Source organism: Equus przewalskii, chromosome 14 (assembly GCF_037783145.1).
Source record: "Equus przewalskii isolate Varuska chromosome 14, EquPr2, whole genome shotgun sequence".
NCBI classification, from domain to species: domain Eukaryota; kingdom Metazoa; phylum Chordata; class Mammalia; order Perissodactyla; family Equidae; genus Equus; species Equus przewalskii.
The window spans coordinates 14,416,946-14,436,921 of NC_091844.1; the positions used below are offsets into that span (position 1 = coordinate 14,416,946).

The following is a 19,976-nucleotide window of genomic DNA, read 5'->3' on the forward strand; positions in this document are numbered from 1 at the left end:
AGAGTGGGAAGGGCGGAACTGGCTAGGTACCACGGCTTTCCGCAGCGCGGCGCCGAGCCCAGAAGATGGGTTGAGCTTGTTAAAAGTCTGTGCTGTGATAGGACGCTCTTGGCGTCCAGATCTTCTCCAGGTCATGTCACTGCGAGCTTGAACTGCCTCCTACCTCTGAATTAGGAGATGTTCTGGCTAGCTCCGCTCTCGTCTCCCAACCCCCAAATGGGAGGTAAGTACCTCCAAGCTTGGGGGAGACAAGACGACTGCTGATTTTCTCTTTTTTTACCAATGCACTTTAACCTTTTGGGGTCCAGAACCTTTGAAAAGTTGATGAAAGCTATGGAGGCCCTCACGAAAACGTTGCGTGCAATTTCAGAGCTTCACAGACAGCTCCCCAGGCGATTCCACAGACCCAGGTTAAGAATCCCAGGTTTATCCTTCCCTCCATGTTTATGGATTCAACTGTACAGTATCATACTTTGGGAAACTAGAAAACTTTCTTGAGCTCTAATCTCCCATTGTCTAGTATCTCTAGGTTGAATGTATTGACAGACGTCCTATTGCCTGGGAAATAAAGTTCAAATTCTTTGTCCAGAAACGTAAAGTTGGCTGAAACTTTATGTCTGCGCTAAAATCGCCCGTTGGGAGTCCCCAAGCACACCTGGCACCGCGTGGTCTTGGTATCTTGGTTTATTTTCATCCTTTTATTTGGAATGTCAACCTTCAGGGTTTAGCTCAAATGCCTCCTCAGAAGGCTTCACTCCAACAGGAGGGAGCCTCCTGAAGACTGAAGGTTTGTGTCCCCCCAACATTCATACTCTGAAACCTAATGCCCTGTGTGATGGTATGAAGAGGAGGGACCTTTAGGAGGTGCTTAGATGACAAAGTTGGAGCCCTCATGAATGAATTAGTGCCTTCATAGAAGAGACCCTACAGAGCTCCCTGGCCCCTTCCACCAAGTGAGGACACAAAGAAAAGACAGCTGTCAATGAATCAGACAGCGGGCCCTCGCCAGACACCAAATCTGCCAGCGCCGTGATCTTGTACTTGCCAGCCTCCAGAACTGTGAGAAATGAATGTTTCTTGTTCATAAGCCACTCAGTTTCTGGTATTTTTGGTATACAAGCCCAAAAGGACTAAGATAGAGCCTCTCTCAGAACTTTGAGTGGACCTGCCTTTCCCTGTAGTCATTTACCTGAAACCACAATATCCCTGGACTTCCCTGGCCTGAGGAAGCAAATTTTGATCAAGGCAAATTGATCAATAAGAACAAGGCAGGAAGGAGCCAGACAAATAAATTCCCTTTTATTCTCTCCCTGGTATACTGTTCCAAGGCAAGCTTTCTCCGCACAGCCTGTCGGGAGACGTCCTGTGTGGCTGAGCGGACACACCTGCTGAGCAGGCTGCTGCGTTTTGGGCAGCCTGTGATGCAGCAGCCCTAGTAGGGTAATTCTCATCCTTCCCTGCTTCATTTCCCCTTCCCTTCGTTCTCTCTGTCTTGAGCTAAAGCGTCAGCACTCACCAAACTTGCCTCAGGCTTTATTTTCTGGGGAACCCAGGCAGCACAATCCACAAGGCGTGTCTTATGCTGCTAACTGTCCAATCTGTGAAGTAGAGTCACTAAAGGGGTTCATCCAGCTCTCCCTCCTGGGCGTTCCCTTGCTGCCCATAAATTCTCTCCAGATGCCTTTCTGTGGCTTCAGCCGACGATGTCCTCTGTGAGGACACCAAGATCCATGCTGACAGTTCCCCTCCAGAACTCCCAAAGACCATCCGTCCTCAGGGCCCAGAGCAGTGCCGGCAGCACTCCAGAGTCATTAACAACAGCGTGTGGGCTCATGGTTTGACAGTCTGTTAAGAAAGCAAATCCTGCTTCTGCCATTGGCCTTTCTGCTCATGGGGTCCAAACCACGAATCCAGGAGTTTCAGAGAATGGTAATTTCCTGTTATCACCATCATCTTCCCATTCTCTACTGCTGGCCATTGAGGTATCTGCTTGGCTCAGAACAGGTAAGCCCTGGTGTGGACTCCCGCAGACGCCCAACTCGTCGCACTTCCGCTGTGTCCTCCAAACAAGCACGGGTTACTTTGAGGGCTCCTGAAATTGCATTTTGGACACAGACACAGATATATCCAGTATTATAAAACAGACCTCTTTTGTTGCTGTACTCATCCCAGTAGTTAGCAAAATTCTCCGTATGTCATTGGTATGCAAAAAAATTGAATAATTAAAATCCCTATTTCACACTTTTAATCTATTTATGACAAAATATACAAGTCTCTGCATTAGCAGCTATTGCTGCATAAAAATATTACCACAAACTCTGTGGTTTAAAATAACATATTTATTATGTCACAATTTCATCTTTTTTCCTTCTTCTTCTTCTCCCCAAAGCCCCCCAGTACATAGTTGTATATTCTAGTTGTATGTCCTTCTGGTTGTGCTATGTGGGACATCACCTCAGCTTGGTTTGATGAGCAGTGCCATGTCTGCACCTGAGATCCAAACTAATGAAACCCTGGACCACTGAAGAGGAGCACATTACCTTAACCACTCAGCCACAGGGCCGGCCCCTATGTCACAATTTCTGTGTGTCAGGAGTCCAGACCTGAATGGGTCTTCTGCTTAGAGTCTCACAAGGCTGCAATCAAGATGTTGCCTTGGGCTGTGGTCTCATCTGAGGCTCAACTGGGGAGAGTTCTGCTTCTAGGCTCACTTAGAATTCAGTTTCTTGTGATTATAGGACTAACGGCTTCGGTATTTTGCTGGCTAACAGTCAGGGGCTGCCCTCAGCAGCCAGAGGCCATCCACAACTCCTTGCCACATGGGGTTCCCCAACATCATCAAAGCATGCAAGCCAAGAAGGCAATAGAGTCTGCCAGCAAAATGTCAGTCACAATCCTAGATAATCTAATCATGGAAGTAGCAGCCCATCACCTTTGAGGGTTAGAAGCAAGTCACACTCAGAGGGAGGGGATTACATAAGGATGCAGGGGTCGTTGGGGGCCATCTCAGAAGCAGCCTACCTACTATGGTCTCCAATATCTGTCTGATAACTATAAGGTTATAAACTACCCATTTTAGCCAAGACAGTGAAATGCATGCCAGGCTCCTCCTCTCCTCTGAGCCCTTGCCACTGCCTGCCCTCAGCCCTTTGTCTCTGGGCCTGCACAGGGCCCTACAGCCAACCTCATCTCACCCTCTAGTTATCAACAATCTCACAGTCTCAGAAACTACCCAATGGACGTTTGTTAAAGCAATGTCTTGTATTTTTTAACTACTACTACAGAGGAGAAACAGGGAAAACGAGCTGCTTCTCAAACACCTGAAATCATACTTGATTTTTATAGGGTTAGAAAAACAGGACCCAAAAAGTCAGAGAACAAAGGAAAAAGAAAAAAAATATGGAGTTCACTAGCAGTTCATTTACATGGTAAATGATGAACAACAGGTATAATTAATGAACTGTCACATAACCATGTTTTCTGAATTTATTCAACTTTCCAATACATCGTTCACAAACTTGAAGTCAATTCAAGCTTAGGAGTTAGGATTTATATTTGAAGTAGGATGACCAACCGTCCCAGTTTTCCCAAGACTGAGGGTTCCCAGGACATGGGACCTTCAGTTTTAAAACCAGGCATCCTGGACAAACTGGGACTACTGGTCACCCTAATTCAAAGTGAAAAAAGTCAGGCTTTATAAACATCTGAGCAAACCCTCACCTTCTGGGACCTTGGGTACTGGGATATTGCAGGGAAATGAAACCCAGAGCATATAAAATACGTCTTCTGCATTGCAAACTTCTGGCTAGTCTGGCTGGCCAACTTTATGTCTCACAAGGTATTTGTCACAACAGTTCTGAGACCAGGGGCAATTTATAGCATTGCACTGAACAGACAGGAAGTCTAAAATTCTGGGAAATTAGGGGCTTTATTCATTTAATCAAAGCTTGTCCCATCTTAAAGGGGAAGTTCATATTTCTGATTTAAAATTTTTCCTTCTGAAAGAGAGTGTTTACAATATTTTTATTCCACAATTTATATAGTACCTTTTCCAATGTCAATAACCCACTTCCCCCAAGAAAAACACAACAATTTTATTTTTATTTTTTACTTATTTATTTTTTTTGCTGAGGAAGATTAGCTCTGAGTTAACATCTTTTGCTAATCTTCCTCTTTTTTTTGCTTGAGGAAGATTAGCCCTGAGCTAACATCTGTGCCAGTCTTCCTCCACTTTACATGTGGGTCGCTGCCATAGCATGGCTGACGAGTGGTATAGGTCCACACCCGGGATCTGAACCCATGAATCCAGGCCCTTGAAGCAGAGCATGCCAAACTTAACCATGTCACCACAGGGCTGGCCCCAAAAACTCAACAATTTTGAGAGCTGTAATTATAGATTAAATTCAGAGTAGGTGGCATATGGAAACTAAATAATAAAAGATTGGATTCAACCATCTGTTCTACAGAGGCAACTCTGATGTAATCAAAGGAAAATTGATTAGTACCCTTTGTATCAAGTTCTCGCTTCCAGGTTCTGATTTTAACCAGGAATATTTTACTATTTTAAGCCTTTGGGTCTCTTTGCTATTGCTATAATTGCTAAAATAGTGGGCAGCAAGAGTTGCGATTGTGACCATAATGGACTTTTCCTAGTACAGTGAATATGTTATTGTATGGTACTGAATGGGGACACTAGCTACAAATGGCACCAAGCTGTCATTCTGTGGATGGGATGACAGCCCTAGTAATGCAACAAACAACCAAGAAAATACTTTCTAAAATCCCTCCATGGTAACGGTATTCTTAGCCATTGTTCATTCCTAACTAATCCCAGGGGTGGAGAGTCTACCAAGCAAGGGTCAGTAGTCGAGGTTGGTAGAGAAGGAGTGACACCATATGCTGAGAGAGAAGAATTACAAGGCTTGAATTCTCACTTCCCTAGTTAATAGGTTTAGAGTTAACTTGTATAGTATTTACATTTCTGCCTCTGCAAAAAAAATGCTTCCCGATTTCCACAGGTAAATGTGTGCTTTACATCATTCTCTATACCTTTTCAAGAACTCTGAGGTGTCTGAGATTTTACCCTGTCTGCCTGCTACAGTTCCATGAACGCTGGTAGAAGCCAGCAATCTGCTGGGTCAGAGGTGAAGAATAATTTACTACTTACAGCAGTGGCAGCAGAGTATCAGCATTTTCGGGCCAGTTCCCTGAGCCCTAATCCCCACAGGGTGACAGGGTGACATGAAGAAGGCCAGATGACATCTGCAAACACACTGGGTTGCATCACAGGAAAGGAACAGTGAATTTAGGAAACCCAAATCTGTAATAATGGGCAGTGAGAATGTCGGCCCTTCGCTCAAAGGGAGACAAGATCTCCATCTTCTAAGGCTGTAAGCAAACCTGCCCTTTGCTCCAAAGGCAGACACTATCTCTATCTTCCAAGGTTGTCCCCTACACAAAGGAACAGGGCTACCTTAGCAAGACAAGCAGAAACATAAGAGACCCATGAAGAACTGTCTCCCAAAATGGCAAAGTATAACTTCCATTTTAATGAAATTTTATTATTAACTAGCACCTCCTCTCCAATATCAAAGTTTCTTCTATACGAGTAAACTGAAAGACATAGAACCAAATTTCATAAAGTCATTTCTTGCTGTGCAACAATATTATCACAAACCTAGTGGCAATACACATTTATTGTTATCTCACAGTTTCTATAGTCAGGAATCTGGGCGTGGCTTAAGTGGCTCTTTTTCTTTTTTTTTTCCTGAGGAAGATTAGTCCTCAGCTAACATCTGTGTCAATCTTCCTCTATTTTGTATGTGGGTCGCTGCCAGAGATGGCTGACAAGTGGTGTAGTTCTGTGTCCAGGATCTGAACCCAGGAACCTGGGCCATCAAAGCAGAGCACACTGAACTTAAGCACTATGCCACAGGGCCGGCCTTTTCTGATTAGGGTCTCACAGGAGTGTAATCAAGGTCTTGGCTGAGATTGTGGTCTCTTCTGAGGTTCTCCTAAAGAAGGCTATGCTTCCAATCTCACTCAGGTTCTTGGCAGAATTCAGTTTCCTGCAGCTGTAGGACTGAGGGATTTGGTTTCTTGCCGGCTGTGGGTTGGAAGTCACCCTCAGTTCCAAGAGGCTACCCATAGTTCCTTGCCTCATGGGGTTCCCCAACATGGCCACTTGCTTCCTCAAAACCATCAAGGGAGAAAGCAAGCAACTCCAGCAAAATGAGTGCTACAGTCTATGTAAGAGAGCTGGCTGTTGGCCGCTTCAGATAATTTATGTGAGTGAGGAAAAGTCTTTCTGAGGAGGGCACATTTTAGCTGAGACCTGCAATGAGGAGGAGCCAGCTGTGAGAAGATGAGGTGGGGGTGAGGAGCATTCTGGGAAGAAGGAACAGAAAGTAGGAAATGGAGCTATACCCACAGACAGAAAATACCATCATAGCATGATAACACTGTATTTTATTTCTCTGTCTGTTTTCTCTATCATCCAGTGAGCCGTACAAATTCTCTCAGAATCTTCAACACCTATTCCATAGTAAACAGTAAAGCTGTTTAATGAATGGATGGATTTATTCATTTAGAATCACTTTATTAAGCCTTCATGTACCAGGGACTTCAGAGCTACAACATGACCATGTGAAGGCCTGTGCCTTCAGTGAGCTCACAGTGTGGACGCAGAGTTGCAAACAATGATGAACACGAAGAGGTCAGTGCTATCAGGGCTAACACAGCACTGAAGAAAGAATGACGTCTCACTCTATTTGAGGGATTTGGGGAAACTACATAAAAGGGGTCTTGAAGGACACCTAAATTAGTGGGGAGCATAAATAAGAAAAGGCATTTTAGGCAAAGGAATCAGCTCGAGCAAAGGCGTGGAGGTGAAAAGTCTTTGGCTGGTTTGCAAAAACCCCAAGAAGTCTAGGAGCAGAGAAAATAAAACCAGGAGTATGTGTGGAAAGAGGAATGGCAGGCCAGGAGGCTTATCCAGGAAGTGTCTAAAATCACACCAAAAGGACAAAGAAGCCAGCGCCAAGGTGTGCCACAGCCTAATGGGGTCATTTGAGCATCATGAAGAGTAATGATCACAATGGATTAAAACATGTCAGATAGGTAAAAATGTATGCATTCATCATGATACTACACAAAGAAAACCTTATTGGTTAACATTGGAGCTTGCTATGCACTAACTCATTTCTCTGAAATTTGATAATTATGGTGAAAGAATCCAGCATTTATCCAGTCCTTCCTCTGTAATCTCTGTATTTCTGAATAACCGATGAGTTGGTGAAAGAAAGTTCTTTTTTTTTGAGGAAGATTAGCCCTGAGTTAACTGCTACCAATCCTCCTCTTTTTGCTGAGGAAGACTGGCCCTGAGCTAACATCCGTGCCCATCTTCCTCTACTTTATATGTGGGACGCCTACCACAGCATGGCTTGCCAAGCGGTGCCATGTCCACACCCAGGATCTGATCCGGTGAACCCCAGGCCACCAAAGCGGAATGTGCGCACTTAACCGCTGTGCCACCGGGCCAGCCCCGAAAGTTCTTCTTATAAAGAAACCCCAGTTAATAAAGAGAAGTATTGGAAGTATTAGAAATTCACTGTTCTAGGATAAAAGACTTGAGAGACATATCAAAATGCAATATGAAGACTTTTTTTGACTCTTTTGACCTGAACAAACCAACTGTTAAATGACGTCTTGGACTCAACCAAGGAAATTTGAATATGTACTGAGTATTAGATGACATGAAAGAATTATTAATTTGTTATAAATTGTTAATTGTTACATATAATAATGGTGATTAAGTTAAAAAATCTGTATCAGTTTGAGATGCAGATTAATTTAAGGTAAAATAATAAGTCTTGGATTTGTTTTAAAGTACTCAAGCTAAAAACGAGGGGATGGAGGAGATAGATGAAACTAGATTGGGAAAATATTGATAATTGTTGATGGGTAGGTGAGGGTTCTTTACTAAAAGTGGAATCACTTTTGCCTATGTTTAAAATTTTCCTCAATAAATAGTTTTAAGAAGCAAAAATATTAATAAATTATTAAATAAATAAATGCAACCTTTTCAAAGACTTCCCTGACCACTTTATCTAAACTTGGTACCCAAAGTCCCACACTATGACCCAGTTTACTCCCTTTATAAAACTTTCCACAAGTTGTTCTTTTTAAACATTTATTTATTTGTTTCTTAACTCCTTCTCTAGATTATAAGCTCCTTCCTATTCATGACAGTGGGGCAGCACCCTCCACTTAGCACATACCACTCAGCCTGGAATAGAAAGGATGAGCGATACATATTTTTTAAGTGAGTGAATGAATGCATGCATGAATGAGCAACAAAACCAGATTCTGGTGAAGGTGGGAATAGTGAGCACTCTCAGGCACTGGCAACGAGAGTGTAAATGGGTACACTTCTCAGGAAGACAGACAGCGGGGCAAAGATGAATAGACTAGCCTGCTTACATCATGGAGGGAAATGGAAACAACCTAGGTATTCAACTATAGGGGACTTCTAGGTAAAAATGGTGGATTAAACAGAGTGCTCCTTCCCCAAACGCAGCTAACAACAATAAAGGATTTTTTTAAGGAACAAACTTAAGGGGACAGGGTGCATGGGAAAGGAGACAATAGCTCCAATATTTTGGAAGCTGTAAAGCAGCAGAGTGACAAATTACTTAAGTTACTTAGGAAAACTGAATATTTAGCAACAATGGAGGAGAGGTAAGCATTAAGCCAGATTATACCACAAAACCACAGAGGTCTCAGGAGTTGGTGGCATCAGGTACCTCTAGATGTGGGTGTGAAGACAGAGGTGACAGAGTGCTAAGATGAGAAGGTTGGGTTGAGAGTCTATTTAAAAATGTGTCATATCTCCCCACTCCTACCCACCACAGTTAAATAACTGTGACTCCCCCGTTAGGACAAAAGCCTGGAGAGATGAACAGACAGTCTCTGGTTGGGGAACACTAAGCGCAGTTAAAGGGGGTGACACCGTGGTGAAAATAAGGAAATGTGGCATATTGAATGTTGACATGCAAACCTCCACACCAACCTCCACTCTAGTCCCCTCCTATAATCACCCAGAATCCAGCAACTGGTCTCTACTGTTCAGTGAGGAGAATGGGAGTCTTCTCTGCAGGATCTAAGTATGCCAAGGGGAAAAAAATCTAAAGGCATTGATATCAGGAGTTCCCAAACCAGAAATCTCACTGTCAACAAGTTTATCCATACAGTCAAAGTTTCTAAGCAATCTTTTAGTCCTCTACTCTTAAATATAAACAGTGTGTGGTTTTAAAAATGGCTGCACTATTACTGAGAGGTGGGTCTAATTCATGTCCCCTTCAATCTGAGCTGGCTTTAGTTACTTGGTTTTAACCAATAGAATGCAGTGGAAGTAATGCTGCCTTATTTCTGTGGCTAGATCAAAAGAGGCTATGCAGTTCCCATTTTGTTTACTCTTGTAAGCCACCATGTAAGAGTCTGACAACTCTGAGACCCTCACACTGTGAAAAACTCATGCCACGTGGAGGCACTCTGGTCGAAAGTCCCAGCTGAGCCCAGCCTTTGAGTCATCTCAGCTTTGGCGGGCGCCGAGTTAAGAAACCTGCAGATGAATCTGAGCCCCCAGCTGTCCAAATCTTCCCAAGTGAAGTTCCAGACATTGTGGAGCAGAGAGGAGCCATTCCTGCCATGTCCTGGAAGAGTCCTGACCCACAGACCTCATGAGCATAACCACATGTTTGTTGTTTTATACCACTAAGTTTGGGGTCACTTGTTATGCAGCCGAAGATATCTAGAAGAGACAGACAATCAGGAATAAGCAGACATCAAGGAAAGCCTCTGTACTAGGTTGAATAGTATCCCCTACCCTACCCTGCAAATTCACGTCCACCTGGAACCTCAAAATGTGACCTAATTTTGAAATAGGGTCTTTGCATATATGATCAAGTTAAAGTGAGTTTATACCAGATTATGGTTGGCATGAACCCAATGACTAGGATACTTACAGGAGAGGAAAATTTGAACACAGAGACATAAACACACACGGAAGGAATATGGCCATGTGAAGATGGAGGCAGAAACTGGAGTCATGCTGCCACAAGCCAAGAAACACCAAGGATTACTGGCCACCAGCAGACCCAGGGAGAGAAGCACGGGATGGTTTCTCCTTCAGAACCGCCAGAAGGAACCAACCCTGGAAACACTTTGATTTTGGACTTCTGGCCTCCAGAACGGTGAGAGAATACATTCCTGTTGTTTTAGGCCACCCAGTGTGTGGTAATTCGTCACAGCAGCCCTAGAAACTAACACAGCCTCTAATGCTAAAAACAAAAGCAATGAAGAAAAAGCAACTTGGAACAAAGGGAGAGAGAAGACAACTTCAAAAAAAAATTAAGGTCTTCAAACTGCTAAGAGAAGTTAAAAAATGATATTACAACATGAATTAGGAATAGTATACCATAAAAAAGAATAAGCAGAGAACAGAAAAGAATCCTAAGAAATTAAAATATAATCATAGAAAGAAAAAACTTACTAGAAGATTTATAATAGAAAACAAAGAAAATCTCCTAGAAGGTAGAACGAAAAGACAAGGAAATGGAAAAAAGGTAAGAAAATTAGAAAGTTGGTCCAAGAAATCAAAATCCAAATGAGAGTTTCAAAAAGAGAGAACAGGGAAAAGAGAGAGCACAAAATCAATAAAACCAAGAAAATTTCCAGAACAGAAAAATATGATTTACTTATTGAAAGAACCATCAAATGCCCGTTACAGTGAATGAGAAAAGATGTAAACCAAGGCTTATCTGTGAAATTTCAGAATAATAGGGATAAAGAAAAGATACATTTTTGAAGAGATAAAATAGATCTTACACAAAGTGTTATGAGCCAGAATAGCTTCAGACTTGTAGTAGCTTGATTGCATTAAGGGCCCTAATTAATGGCCTCCCTGTATCCATAAGCTTTTACCTGTAACTTTGTAGCCCCTTCCTACTCTACGGCCTTGGCCATGTGACATACCCTGGCCAAAGGTACAGGAGTAAACTTGACACAGAGGATGGTAGAAGTGCTTACGTATTTCTTCTTCCTCTCTTGTCTCTCTGAGTCTCCATGTGTACATGCACAGGCTAGTGGGTTACAGAGATATGAAAGACATGTGGGAAAGAACCAAGGCCATCTTAGACCAGCCAACAGTTGATCACCAAACATGGGAGAAAGCCCAGCCATGATCAGCAGAATTACCCATGCTTGGATAAACTCAGCCAAGATACACACATAAAACAAAACAAAACAGAGCCAGCCCTGATGATCTAGTGGTTAAAGCTTGGTGCTTTCATCACTTTGGCAGCCCGAGTTCACTTCATGGTGGTGGAACCACACCACCCATCTGTCGGTTGCCATCTGTGGCGGCAGCTCACATAGAAGAACTAGAAGGACTTACAACTAGGATATACAACCATGCACTGGGCTTTGGGGAGAAAAAAAAAAGGAGGAAGATTGGCAACAGATATTAGCTCAGAGCAAAGCTTTCCCTGCAAAAAAAAGTTTTAAAAAACAACACAAAACAGAGGCCTGCCCAGTGGCATAGCAGTTAAGTTCGTGCACTCCACTTTGGCGGCCTGGGGTTTGCCAGTTGGGATCCTGGGTGTCGACCTATGCATGGCTTATCAAGTTGTGCTGTGGCAGGTGTCCCACATATATAAAGTAGAGGAAGATGGGCATGGATGTTAGCTCAGGGCCCACCTTCCTCAGCAAAAAAAGAGATGGATTGGTGGCAACTGTTAGCTCAGGGCTAATCTTCCTCCAAAAAGAAAAAAAAGAAAAAAACAAAACAAAACAAAAATCCAAACAACCCATAGATTCATGAGCAATAATAAATGATTTTTTTATGCCACTGAGTTTTTGGATGGTTTGTTATACACAACACCTAACTATTACAAAACTCCTCAACATCAATATTACAAGCTGGAAAGCAATATAAAATTCTAAAATTCTATAAAATTCTAAAGGAAGATTATAAACCTAAAATTCTGAACCTAGAAAAGCTATCAATCAAATAGGAGAATAAAGACACATTCCAAAATACAAGGTCTCAACATTTTGCTCCTGGAAACAGAGGATTTGAACAATACTATAGACCAAATGAACCTAACAGACATATACAGAACATTCTATCTGACAACAGCAGAATACACATTATTCTCAAGCACATGGAACATCTTCTAGGATAGATCATATGTCAGTGCAAAAAACAAGTCTTAGCAAATTCAAGAAGATTGAAATTACACCAAGTTATCTTCTCTAACCACAATGGTATGAAATTAGAATTCAATAGCAGGAGGAAAATTGGAAAACTCACACATAAGTGGAAATTAAACAACACTCTCCTGAACAATCAATGGATTAAAGAAGAAATTAAAAGGGAAGTAAAAAAGTATCTTGATAAAATGAAAATAAAAACAACATACCAGGGCCAGCCCAGTGGCCAAGTAGTTAAGTTCGCGTGCTCCACTTTGGCGGCCCAGGGTTTCGCCAATTTGGATCCTGGGCATGGACCTGGCACCCCTCATCAAGCCATGTTGAGGCAGTGTCCCACGTAGCAGAACTAGCAGGACCTACAACTAGAATATACAGCGATGTACTGGGGAGCTTTGGGGAGAAGAAGAATAAGAAGAAAGATTGACAACAGATGGTAGCTCAGGGCCAATCTTTAAAAAAAAAATTATGGGGGCCGGCTCCGTGGCCGAGCGGTTAAGTTCGCGCGCTCCGCTGTGGTGGCCCAGGGCTCAGATCTTGGGCGCAGACATGGCACCGCTCATCAGGCCACGTTGAGGCGGCGTCCCACATCCCACAACTAGAAGGACTTGCAATTAAGATATACAACTGTGTCGGGGGGCGGGGTTTGGGGACATAAAGCAGAAAAAAAAAAATTATGGGATGCAGCAAAAGCAGTTCTAAGGGAATTTTTTTTTAAAAGATTTTATTTTTTCCCCTTTTTCTCCCCAAAGCCCCCCAGTACATAGTTGTATATTCTTCATTGTGGGTCCTTCTAGTTGTGGTATGTGGGACGCTGCCTCAGCATGGTTTGATGAGCAGTGTCATGTCTGCGCCCAGGATTCGAACCAACGAAACATTGGGCTGCCTGCATCAGGGCCCGTGAACTTAACCACTCGGCCACGGGGCCAGCCCCTCTAAGAGGGAATTTTATAGCTATAAATGCATACATCAAGAAAATAGATCTCAAATAAACAACCTCAAGAAACTAGAAAAAGAACAACCTAAGCCCAAAGTTAGCATAAGGAAGGAAATATTAAAGATTAGAGTAGAAATAAATAAAATAGAGAACAGGAAAACAACAGAAAACATTAACAAAACTAAGAGTTAGTTCTTTGAAAAGATAGACAAAATTGACAAACGTTTAGCTAGACTAACCAAGAAAAAAAGAGAGAGGAGCCAAATCAACAAAATTATAAATGAAAGAGGAGACATTACAATTGATACCAAAGAAATACAAAGGATCATTAGAGACTACTATGAACAACTATACACCAAAAAACTGGACAACCTAAAAGTAATGAATAAATTCCTAGAAACATGCCACCTACCGAGACAAAATCACGCAGAAATAGAAAATCTGAACAAACCAATTACTAGTAAGGAGATTGAATCAATAATCAAAAACTTCCCAACACAGAAAAGTCCAGGATGAGATGGCTTCACTGGTAAATTCTACCAAATATTTAAAGAATTAGTACCAAGCCTTTTCAAATTCTTCCAAAAAATTGAAGAGGAGGGAAGATTACCAAACTCGTTTTACAAGGCCAGCATTATACTGATACCAGAGCCAGAAAAGGACACTACAAGAAAAGAAAACGATAGGCCAATATCCCTGATGTACATAGATGTAAAAATCCTCAACAAAATATTAGCAAACCAAATTCAACACTACATTAAAAGGATCATACACTATGATCAAGTGAGATTTACTCCTAGGTTGCAAGGATGTTTCAACAAATGTAAATCAATAAATGTGATACACCACAGGAAGAAAAGGAAGGATAAAAATCATATGATCATAACAGATGCAGAAAAAGCATTTGGCAAAATTTTACATCTTTTCATGATAAAAATTCTTAACAAAACAGGTATAGAGGCAATGTACCTCAACATAACAAAGGCCATATATGACAAGTCCACAGCTAACATCACACTCAACAGTGACCTTAAAGATCAGGAATAAGACAAGAGGGCCTACTCTCACCGCGTCTATTCAACATAGTACTGGAAGTCCCAGCCAGAGAAATTAGGCATGAAAAAAACCAAAAGGCATCCAAATCAGAAAGGAAGAAGTACAAATGTCTCTGCTTACAGATGACATAATATTATATATAGAAAACCCTAAAGACACCAACAAAACACTCATAACTAATAAATGAAACCAGTAAAAACACAAGATACAAAATCAACATACAAAAAAACCAGTTGCTTTTCTGAACAGTGAACTATCAGAAGAGAAATTAAGAAAACAATCCCATTTACAACAGCATCAAAGAGAATGAAATACTTAGGAGTAAGTTTAACCAAGGAGGTGAAAGATCTGTACACTGAAAACTATGACACATTGATGAAAGAAATTGAAGAAGTCATAAATAAATGGAAAGATATTCTGTGTTCATGGATTCGAAGAATTAATATTGTTAAAATGTCCATATCACCCAAAGTAATCTACAGATTCAATGCAATCCCTATTAAAATTCCAATGAAATTATTCACAGAAATAGAAAAAACTATCGTAAAATTTGTATGGAACCAGAAAAGACACTGAATAGTCAAAGCAATCTTGAGAAAGAAGTACAAAGCTGGAAACATCATACATCCTGATTTCAAACCGTATTACAAAGCTATAGTCATCAAAATAGAATAGTATTGGCATAAAAACAGACTCATAGGTCAATGGGACAGAATAGAGAACCCAGAAATAAACCCATGCATATACAGCTAACTAATTTTCAGCAAAGGAGCCAAGAATAAATAACTGGGAAAGATAGTCTCTTCCATAAATGATGCTGGGAAAACTAGGCATCCACATGCAAAAGAATGAAACTGGACCCTGAACTTAGACTACACACAAAAATTAACCTAAGATAGATGAAAGACTTGAATCTAAGACCTGAAACCAGGAAAATCCTAGAAGAAAATATAGGGGGTAAAGCTCCTTGACATTGGTCTTGGCAATGATATTTTAGATTTGATACCAAAAGCAAAAAAAAAAAAAAAAAAACACAAGTGGGACTACATCAAACTAAAAAGTTTCTGCACAGCAAAGGAAACCATCAACAAAATGAAAAGGCAACATATGGAATGGGAGAAAATATTTGCAAACCATGTATCTGATAAGGGATTAATATCCAAAACATACAAGGAAAACATACAACTCAATAGCAAAAAAACAAATAACCCAATTTAAAAAATGAGTAAAGGACTGAATAGACATTTTTCCAAAGACAGAGAAATGGCTAACAGGTCCATGAAAAGATTCTCGACATCACTAATCATCAGGATAATGCAAATCAAAACCGTAATGAGATATCACCTCACACCTGTTAGGATGTCTATTATTAAAAGGATAAGTGTTAACAAATGTTGGTGAGGATGTAGAGAAACAGGAACCCTTGTGCACTGTTGGTGGGAATGTAAACTGGTATAGCCACTGTGGAAAACAGTATGGAGGTTCCTTAAGAAATTAAACATAAAACTACCATAAGATCCAGCAATCCCACTTCTGGGTATACATTCAAAGGAAATGAAATCATTATCTCAAATATCTTTACTCCCATGGTCATTGCAGCATTTTCACAACAGCCAAGGGTATGGAAAGAACCTAAGGGTCCGTTGACAGATGAGTGGATAAAGAAAACGTGGTGTGTATATATATCTACCATGGCATATTATTTAACCTTTAAAAAGAGAAGGAAATCCTGCCATTTCCAACAACATAGATGAACCTGGAGGGCATCATGCTAAGTTAAATATGGTAAACTGAGAAAGACAAATACTGCATCATATCACTTATATGTGGAATCTAAAAAAAAAGTCTAACTCATAGAAACAGCAGAATGGCAGTTGCCAGGGATGGGGTGGGGGTGTGATAGGGAGAGTTTGGCAAAAGGGTACAAACTTTCAGTTACAATATGAATAAAAGCTGAGGATCTAAAGTATAACTTAGTGACTATAGTTGATAATATTGTGTTGAATAACTGAAATTTGGCAAGAGAGTAGAACTTACGTGTTCTCACCTCCAAAATACAAAAAAGAAAGAAAATCTGTGAAGTGATGGATGTGTTAATTAACTTTAACTTGATGGAGAGAATTCTTCCACAATGTAAACATACATTGAATCATCATATTGTATGCTTTAAATATATTACAATTTTATTTGTCAATTATACTTCAATAAAGCTGGAAAAAAAGAGTGGGTTATAAGAGAAATGATAGACGCACAGATCCACGGAACAGATAGTTGAGAAATGGGTACACACAAATATAACCAATTGATATTTTAAAATAAACTTTATTTTTTCAAACAGTTTAACAGAAAAACTGCAAAGATAGTTCAGAGAGTTCCCATGTACTCCACACCCGGTTTCCTCTATCTATTATTAATATTTTACATTAGTATGGTACAGTTGTTAAAATTAATGAACCAATACCAACACATTATTATTAATTAAAATCCATACTTTATTCAGATTTCATTAGTTTTTACCTAATGTCCTTTTTCTGTTCCAGGATCCCATTCAGGATACAACATTACTTTTAGTCATCATTTCCTCAGGCTCTTCCTGCTGTTTTTGATAACCTTGACAATTTTGAGGAACACTGGTAGGTATTTTGTAGAATATCCCTCACCTGGAATTTGTGTGATGTTTTTCTCATGGTAGACTGGGGATATGGATTTTGGGGAAGAAGACCGTTGAGACAAAGTGCCTTTTCATCACACCCTATCAAGGGTACATACCAAACACATGACATACCAGTGTTAATGTTAACTGTGGTCCCCTAGCTAGGGTAGAGTTTGTGAGGTTTTTCTACTTTGAAGTTACTTTTCCCAATTTCCATATTGTTCTCTTTGGAAAGAAGACAGTATGTGCAGCCTTCATTTAAGGAATGGGCCAATTGATTTTTTTTAAAAAGTTGTAAAAGCAATTCAATGGAGGAAAGATAGTGGTTTTGAACAAATAGTGCTGGAAGAATTGGATATCTATGTGCAAAAAAAAAATCTTGATCCATACTTCACACTGTTAACTCAAAATGGACCAAAGACCTAAATGTAAGAGTAAAACTACAGAACATTTAGAAGACAACATAGGTGTAAATCTTTGTGACCTTGGATTAGACAATGATTTCTTAGATATGGCACCCAAAGCTCAAGCAACCAAAGAAAAAAACTGATATACTGGACTTTATAAAAATTTTATGGTTTTGCACTTGAAAGGATACTATCAAGAAAGTGCAAAGATAATCCATAGCAAGGGAGGAAATATTTGCAAGTCATCTATCTGATGAGTCTACTATCCAGAATATAGAAAGAACTCTTACAACTCAATATAAAAAGACAACCTAATTTAAAAATGAACAAAGAATTTGAATAGACATTTCTCCAAAGAAGATAAACAAATGGCCAACAATTACATGAAAAGATAACCAATATCATTAGCAAGGAATATCATTTGCAAGGAAAATGCAAAATCAAAACCATAATAAGACACCACTTCACACCCACTAGGATGGCTATAATCCAAAAGGTGTAAAATAACAAATGTTGATGAGGATATGGAAACATTGGAAGCCTCCTACATCACTGGCAGCAATGCAAAATGGTGCAGCCACTTAGTAAAACAGTTTGGCAGATTCTCAAAAAAATTAAACCTAGAGTTACCATATAACCCAGCAATTCTACTCCTGGGTCTATGCCCAAGATAATTGAAAACATATGTTCACACAAACACTTTTACATGAATGTTCAAAGCGGAAACAACCCAAATGTCCATCAACTGAGGAATGGATAAACAAAATGTGGTATAGGCATAAGATGGGATATTATTCAGCTTTAAAAGGGAAAGAAGTACTGATACATGTTACAACATGGATGATCCTTGAAAACATTAAAGCTAGTGAAAGAAGCCAGTCACAAAAGGACACGTATAATTCCATTTACATGAAGTGCCTAGAATAGACAAATCCATGGAGACAGAAAGATTAGTGGTTTCCAGGGGCTGGAGATTGGGTCAGAAAGTGGGTGTGGGGGAAGAGAAAGTGACTGCTAATGGGTATGGGGTTTCTTTTGGGGTGATGAAAATGCTCTAAAATTAGATAGTGGGGTTGGTTGCACAAGTTTCTGAATACACTAAAAACTGATGAACTGTATACTTTAAAAGGGAGAATTTTATGTTATATGAAATATATCTGAGCAAAGTTTTTTTAAAAAAAAACTTAGATAAGACATCAAAAGCACAATACAAAAAAGAAAAAAAAGTGAATTGGATTTCATAAAAATTAACAGTTTTTGCTCTGCTAAACATGGTTAAGCAAGCCCCCCTGGTGGCATAGTGGTTAAGTTTGTGTGCTCTGCTTTGGCAGCCTGGGGTTTGCAGGTTTGGATCCCAGGTGCAGACCTGGCACCACTCGTCAAGCCACACTGTGGCAGCACCCCACATAAAATAGAGGAAGATTGGCACAGATGTTATCTCAGGGCCAATCTTCCTCACACACACACACAAAAACCCAAAAATAGAATATTATCCATAATTAAATCAAAAGTAGGTTTCGGTGGCTCCTGAGTTAAGCAGCAAGTCAAGTTACTTAGTCAGTACTTACTGAGTTAAGTACTCTCACACATTTGTCTGCTTCTGGAGTAAAGAGTCTGCAAATTCCACCTCAGGTCTTAAGTTCAGGTTGACAACAGTCCGTGTTGGCATTGTCAGTTTATTCTGGAAAGCCTATTATCTATGATATAGCCTTCAAGTGTGGCTCTTTTGATGTTTCTTCCAGAAGACCAGTTACCCTTGGGCAAGCTAGGATCCTCCGGAGGTGTTAACAGCTGGATTAACTCCAGCTATTTTGTTCTGAGTCCTCTGTTGTAGTACTTGTCCAGGCACACTGGGGCTCAAGCTGGGGCACATCTTTTCAGATTTAATAACTCTTTATTGTTGCCCATGGAGCTCTCCCTCACATCTCGATTGAGTCATGTGAACGTTTTTGGGACACTCCCCCCCCCCCCCCCGACACACACACACACACACACTAATTTCTTCTGGGAGAAAGGAGAGAGAAAGCCATGTGTTCCAAACTCTAGATTTCTCAGAAAGACCAGAAACTTGGAAGAAGCCAAAAACAGTTGTTCCCTGGGCATCACACATTCCAGCTCCTTCGTTCAGTTGTTACCCAAACCAAGCAAAACTCTCTTAAAAGTGTCTGCCCATTCGTTCTCCTCAATATATAAAGCCGGTTAAAATATTTCCTTCAATCTTTGTGTACATTTTTCTCCCCTGACCAAAGGAATCAGAAAGATCTGTGTGTCTGCACCAGATTTGCTAGACGGCACATACAATGATAAGCTTTTATGATCTGTCTATCCCCCCAAATTGAGAAACAAAGAAATATAGAAAGAGTTACAGACAAACCTTTGTAAAAGATTAATTATTACATCTTGCTTTTGTGAAAAAGGGAGAAGCCTTTTTGTCCTCTCTTTAAATTCTCACACAAACAAAAAGAACTACAAGCTTAGGTTTTACAGCTTCAGCACACGTCAAAAGGCCATATAGGACTCAGGAACTCACCGGTCCAGCAGCTCCAGCAAACACACACATACACACACACACTTTTTTTTAATAGAATTGCACTCCTAGTGGGAAGCAAACAAGCCAACTAGCATAGAGAATGCCAGGAGATGACAGAGTACC

General features: G+C 40.5%; 1 protein-coding gene across 2 annotated transcripts in view; it reads left to right on the forward strand.

Moving 5' to 3' along the window:
• The first annotated feature begins 1 nt into the window (after window position 1).
• The window catches only part of MERTK (MER proto-oncogene, tyrosine kinase), a 124,574-nt gene continuing 104,599 nt past the window's right edge, over window positions 2-19,976 (forward strand). Inside the window, exons 1-2 of one of the 2 annotated variants that reach the window (XM_070572136.1) lie at window positions 2-223; window positions 16,804-16,896. In XM_070572136.1, the coding sequence (XP_070428237.1) occupies window positions 178-223; window positions 16,804-16,896 (139 nt within the window). In that variant the 5' untranslated portion in view covers window positions 2-177. The remainder of the gene's footprint in view (window positions 224-16,803; window positions 16,897-19,976) is intronic. The other variant, XM_070572137.1, reaches the window with a different exon arrangement.